This window comes from Haliaeetus leucocephalus, unplaced genomic scaffold (genome assembly GCF_000737465.1).
Source record: "Haliaeetus leucocephalus isolate CR32 unplaced genomic scaffold, Haliaeetus_leucocephalus-4.0 Scaffold295, whole genome shotgun sequence".
In the NCBI taxonomy this organism is placed as follows: domain Eukaryota; kingdom Metazoa; phylum Chordata; class Aves; order Accipitriformes; family Accipitridae; genus Haliaeetus; species Haliaeetus leucocephalus.
This window is the reverse complement of record NW_010972731.1, coordinates 6271132-6277434: the sequence shown is the minus strand read 5'-3', so window position 1 is coordinate 6277434 and position 6303 is coordinate 6271132. Positions and strand designations below refer to the sequence as shown.

At 65.8% G+C, this 6303-nt stretch overlaps 1 protein-coding gene across 2 annotated transcripts in view; it reads right to left on the bottom strand.

Moving 5' to 3' along the window:
• Positions 1 to 6287, bottom strand: part of FSCN1 (fascin actin-bundling protein 1) — a 10022-nt gene extending 3735 nt beyond the window's left edge. For both annotated transcript variants that reach the window (XM_010570321.1, XM_010570322.1), the window contains exon 1: positions 5465 to 6287. In XM_010570321.1, coding sequence (XP_010568623.1) covers positions 5465 to 6287 — 823 coding nt within the window. The remainder of the gene's footprint in view (positions 1 to 5464) is intronic.
• Positions 6288 to 6303: the final 16 nt, after the last annotated feature.

The window sequence follows — 6303 nt, the reverse complement described above, 5'->3', positions numbered from 1 at the left end:
GGACAGAGGGGTGCTGCACGGCCACCAGCCCCAGCCCCACCGGCCAAGTCCTCGGCTCGCGCGGTTGTCCCACACTCGCCGCCTCCCAGGGCTGCTGCTGGGGGCCGAGCTGGCGGATTCGGTGGAAACATTTGGTTTTGATTTTGCCCCCCCGCCGGGAAAGCAGCGCCGCGGCAGGCTGCTCCAGCCCCCTCGAGAGCCATACGACTGCCTGCTCGACGGAGAGAGGGGCTCTGCGGGGGCTCACGGAGAGAGACTGAGCTGCGGGAGAGGACGCTGGGAGATGTAGCCCACCACCCAAGGCTACCGGCACCCCTGAACCCCCCAAACCTGCGAAAGCTGCTGCTGCGGTTTGCAGGGATGGGAGGGAAGCGGGTGGCAGCGCTTCCTCCTCCTCGCTGCGCTTTTTAGGGAAAGAGCTCCCTGACCTGCAAGGCACCATGATGGGGAGAGCCTGGGGGGGATGCTTTGTTCCGCAGAGCGGGATCGGATGGGCTGGCGACAAGACGACGAGTGCCAAGAGCTTCCCAACACCATCCCCTCTTCCCCAGAGACCCCCGCCACAGAGCACGGCGAACCCACCCGCCTCCCCACCCCGCTGCCGTGCGACTGCCCACGCTCTCGCCGTTGCGCCGAGGTTTTTTGGCTTTCCCCGGGCCCTCGGCGGCAGGAGGGTCTCCCACCGCCCCCTCCCCGAAAGAGGCGCTGGGTTGGGTTACACCGACTCAGCAGAAAGGAATGCAATTACGGCTGGGGCAGAAGAAGGCTTCAAAGGGCTGTAACCGAGCTGGAGCACGTTTGGGGGGTCAGAACCGGGCAGGATGGGAGAAACACTGGAAGAAGCATGGGCTGAGAGGTGGTAGGACCATGGCGGGTCCAAGAGCGATGTCCCCACGTCCCCACGGTGGAGGACAGAAGCTGTCCCTCCTGCCACCCCCCCGTCACCCCCCCTGCTTTTTGCAGCCCAGGGCTGTGGCAGGGAGCCGGCGTCCGCCCGCTCTCCCGCAGCGCCCGGCCGAGCCGCTGCAATCACGCTTTAATTACTGCTCTTGGTAAATTTACAGTCTGGAGCAGGCACTGACTCTGCCTGACCTTGACGAAGCTGCTAATTACAGCTGGAGGCAGGAGGGGGGCGAGCGCTCGGAGGCAGGGTGGCGCTTCGGGAGGGGGGGGGAAGAGCGGAGGCACGCCGGTGCCCCCCAAAATTCCCTGCGTGGGATGGCCTTCGGCTGTGTCTGCACCATGCCTTTGCTATGGGGGTCTTGGGGAGGATGCAGAGGCTGGAGGTGGGAGCTGGGGGAGGCTGAGGCGTGTGTGTGTCCCCCAGGGCTTCTTAACACTGAGTCCCCCCCAACCAGGTCCCTGGGCTCAAGGTCCCAGCGAGTTGGGGAAGGGCGATGGGGAGGAGAGGCAGTGCTGGAGCAGGAAAGGGCTTCCCAAATCCTCGGCTGCCGAGGTTTCCAGCCGCTGCCAACCCCACGGGTTTGCAGGATGGATGCCCCAGCCCTCGCTGGTCTCCAGCCCAGGATGGCGGATGCACACGGAGACCTGCGGCCATCCCAGAGCACGCACACACCTTCCCCCACCTCCCGAAGAGACAAGCTTCTCCCACCTCAAGGAGAAGCAGTTTGCTGTGGCTGTGCCAACCTCTGTGCCATGAGGGGCCACAGATCCAGCGTGGGGGGCATTTATGGCAAGTAGAAGAATTTCCCTCTACATTAAACTCATGCAGAAGGTGTCCTACGAGCCATCCCGGGATGCTGGTGAGACCCAGTGGGACGCGCTCCTCGGAGAGGAGGCCAAGAGCCTGGAGGACCATGGCCAACCAGTGGGACAAGCCAACTGGAGTAGCCCCCATGCCCAGACCCACGGGGAGCAGACCCACACATCAGGAGCTGCCTGCTCCCTGCCTTTCCACGGCTGGGAGCCCACACGGCTTGCCCAGCCCTGCCCAGCACCAGGAGCAGACGGGATGCTGCACCTTTCCCATGCTCCAACTCCCCAGAGGCTCCCTTTCAAAAAACCCACGGTTATGCCTAAAAAAAAGATAAAACCTGAGCCCGCCTCCCTCCGAGGGAACACCGGCAGCACCCCGCAAAGCCCCCTGAGCCCTCATGGGTGGCAGGGCAGGGTTTCGGGTCCTCGTGCCCCAGCAGCTTAGGGGATGCTGCAGCCAGCTCTGCCCGTGCAGGTCAGGTCCAGTGTCCCTGCAGGGCTTTGGCACCCTCCACCCCACGCTGCAGCCATGCACGTGCCTCGAGACTTGTCCCCTCCCTGCCCTTCGGATGGGCTTATGTTGTCCTGGTACATAAATCCAAGCACGATGTTGTCTAAAAGCAAAGCCTGGAGCACCTGGGGACCGTGCAGCTCTGCAAGGGGGTCACTTGCAGGGGTGAAACACAGATTTCCTGGAAAACCCAGCCCTCTTTCCCTATGGATTTCCTGTGGCTTCGTGGTATCGCCAAGCGCCAACATGCCACTTGGCACCTTTGGATGAAAACCTGCAGCTGAAGCCACGTGCCCCCCTGCCCTGGAGCCGCGTCTCCCCACCTCGCTGTGGCAATGAGATGAACGGGGAGGGGGGCACGGTGGAAATTGGCTGTGGCTGCACACCACCGATCCACCCCGTACCCAGAGGACCCCTGGCCCCAGAGCGAAGCTCCCCATCACCAAACTGGCATGGCCCAGCCACGTTCCCGTCACCACGCTGTTCGCTCAGCCCCTCTCCCCGGACCCCTCTTCCCGAAATGCCTCGCTCCCGAGTTGGCCCATCCTCTCCCCCCATGCGGATGGGGGAGGCAGGCGGCACACCTCCGCCGGGCGGGGGGCTGGCAGGGGCCCAGCGGAGCGGGGAGGACGCCAGCGCTCTGCCCCTGGGGACCCTCGCGCCCACAAAGGGCCCTTTGTTGCCGCAGCCGGGGCTAGAAAGGAGCCATTGAGCCGGGGAGGAGGCTGCTTTCTGCCGACTCGGCTCCGTTTGAAGGTGCGATGGGGAGACGGGGGCTCTCACGGAGCCTGGGGATCCCATCCTTCTGCAGCTTGAGGCAGGGGAGAGGTGCCAGGGCTGCCCCCAGCCCCCGGTGCAGAGAGGCAGGGGCACCCACCTCATGCGCCCACCCCACAGCCTGGGATGGCTGGCGTCGTGGTCCCCAGTGCCCTTGTGTGCAGGGGATGGTGACGCCGGCCATCGCGGGGACAAGGAAGAGACTCCAAGCCAGGAGCTGACTCGGCACTCGTGGGACAACGTTCTCCCCAAGGCTGGACCAGCTCCAGCTCCCAGCCAGGGAAGCCACAAAAGCCCCGTGACCCCATCCCCGCTCCTCCCATGGAGCAGGAATGGGGGTGGGGGGGGGAGAATGACCACCGCCATCCCCGCTCCCTCTCTGGCTCCCCACGGGCATGAGCTGCCTTTTCCCAGGAGCCTGCGGCGAGCCACAGCCGCTCCCTGCCCGCATCCCGCATCCTCCATCCCCGGCGGCCTCCAGCGCATCTGCCAGCAGCGCGGCGCTTATCAGCTCAGCGGGGGGAAAGGGCTGTCTGCAACCGCTTCCTCCGACGGCTGTTTTTCGGCTGCCTTCTCCGTAACCTTGGGAAAAAGCGCTTTCCCGACACGAGAAGGGAGGGCGAGCCCCGGAGAGCTGCGGCTCGCAGCCTCTTGCTGCTGCCAGGCAGGATAAACCGGGTGGAAATGGTTTTTCTGGCCAAAATGGATTTCAGCGAGGATGTGCAGACCCAGCACACCCCTCCCTGCCGTGTTTTGCTTGGAAAGGGGCCGGGCGCAGGGAAAGCCCCCCTTGTGGGGGGGGAGTTTGGCCCCCCCCCCCCCCCTTTTCCCACCCTCCACTCCCCCCATCCATCCTGAATCACACAAAGCCGGCGGGTCTGCCAGCAGCGCTCCCACCCGCGCCGTGGGGTCCCCCGCTGCCGCCGCCCCATCCCGCACATCTCCCCCCACATCTGGTTTTCCCATCTCCGGTGACAAAGGGCTGCAGCAGCCCTTCCCCCCACGGCGCTGCGGCAGCCTCCCGCCATCGCCATCCTCTTCTTCTTCCCCCAAACCCCTGCGTCTGGGCAAATAGTCCCCACCGCCCATCTTTGCAGGCATTTTTCTTTTGTTTTGTTTTTAAGGAGCTGCTTTGCAGGGTAGGATTTGCTCTCAGAAAGGAGAAAGGCAGTGAGCTCCCTGCGAGGAGCTGCCCAGGCATGGATGGGGGTTAAGCTGCAACCTTGAAATATTATATATACACATACACACAAAAAAATTCCCCGCTGCTTGCTCCTCCAGGCTTTGCTGCAGCGAGACATGCTCGCACCCATCCCGCGCCCGGCGTGTGCCGGCCTGACTTGGCACGCCGGTGATGCGCCCCGGGGCTCCCACACCGGCCCGGCCACGGCACGCAGCCGTGCACCTCCAGCATCGTCCTGCCTGCAGGGCGGGGACCCCCACCCCATCCTCCAGCAAGCACCCCTTAAGCTGGGGTGGGGGGTTAGGATAGACGCTGGGTGCTCGAAGGCGGCCATGTGGCCGGGGAGCTGCGCCGTGTGGCCACGACCTTGGAGGCAGGCGGCGCGGTGGCCTCTCCGGCGAGGGGACGGAGGGGACGGAGGGGACGGAGGGGACGGAGGGGACGGCTGCCTTTGTGCGGGTGGATGTAGGTCACGGCTCGACGCGAGCGGTTTTGGCGAAGCCATTTTTTGTAACGCGGTCGAGGCCGGGAGGGTGGGTGGCACTCGCTCCCCCACCCACCGGGGATCGCAGCCCCATGGGGGGAACTGCAGCCCCATGGAGGGGGGGGAAGCACAGAGACCCCCCCCAGGGCCCCGCTCTGCAGGGTGTGTGGCTCAGCGATGCTCAGGGAAGGGGGAGTTTGGTGGAGGCTTTGTTGGGTGAACAATGAGCTCTGCAGGTAGGAAGGCACGGCCAGCAGTTCTGCCTCCTTTGCAGCGAGGGAAGACGCCATCCAGCCCCCCCACAACCCCCCCCAATCCAGCCCTGCACCCCAAGGCAGGCCTTTCACCATTCCCCCCCCAGCCAGGGCAGCCTGCGGAGGCGATGCTGCAGAGTGGGGGTGCTGGAGGGATGGGGTCCCCCAGGCAGGGGATGCTGGAGGGGATGTGGGAGGAGGAAGGTGGGAGGATGATGATGGAGGGATTGGGGGAGGGACCGCGGGCAGCCACGCTGGAGGGGTGCGGGGGGGTGCCCTGGGGAGATGGTGACTTCAGGGGAGGGGTGTAGGAATGGTGGGTGACAAGGGGTTCAAGCGGGGGGGGAGACCCTAAAGAGGTGATGGCAGAGAGATGCAGGGGGGCACCCCGTGGGGCTGCTGCTGCAGGGAGGCAGGGGATGCCGGAGGGACGGGGAGGGGGGCTGGCAGTGCTGCGGGGGGGCTGTTCTGGGGGGATGCTGGGGGACACCCCGGGGCGGCGACACCCCAGAGACCCCCCCCACCCCGTCCCCTCGTACCTTGCCGGGTGGAGACATTCCTGTCGTTGCCGGCTCGGAGCACGACCTGCGGGCAGCTCTGCTCGAGGGCGAAGAGCTCATCCTTGCCCACCTTGGCGCTTTTGCCGGCTTTGAGGGTCCCGCTGGGTCCCGAAGGGGCGAGGTAACGACCCTCCCCGTCGCGAAAAGCCACTTTCCCGCAACGAAACTCGAGGGTGAAGGCGGTCCCGGGTTCGGCGGCGGGGACCAGGCGCCCGTCGGTGCGGAGGAGGCGGTGGTCGCAGCTCTGCAGGCTGTACCGCTGCTCCACGAAGAGGAGGGTGATGAGGGCGTCCACGCCCCACGGCACGTCGCGGTCCACGGCCAGCTCGTCGCGGCGGGGTCCCAGGTGGGCGTACCGCTTGCGGGCCAGGCTGTAGAGGTTGGCCTGGGGGTGCATGGCCAGGTGGACGCTCCATTTCTCCGTGGCCGAGACGGCGGGGGCGAAGCAGGAGAGCCGGTCCTCGGTGCCGCCGAAGAAGCGGCGGTGGGGCTCGGACTGCAGCGACCACCGCCCGTCGCCGTGAGCCACCACCAGGAAGCGACAGTCGGGACCCGGTTCTTCGCTGTCGCAGCTCACCCGGCCGTCCTTGTCGGCTGCCAGGTACCGGCCCAGGTGGCTTTTGAGCAGCACGGCGCTGGAATCCTCCCCGTCCTGCTCCAGCGTCCAGATCTGCTTCTTCTTCATGCTGGCGGCCGAGGCGTTCACCTTGAAGCCGAAAGCCTCCGCCGTCAGGTACTTGTTGCTGCAGTTGATCAGCCCGAACTGGATCTGCACCGGCTCCGCCGTCCCGTTCGCCGTCATCCTGCTCCCACCGATG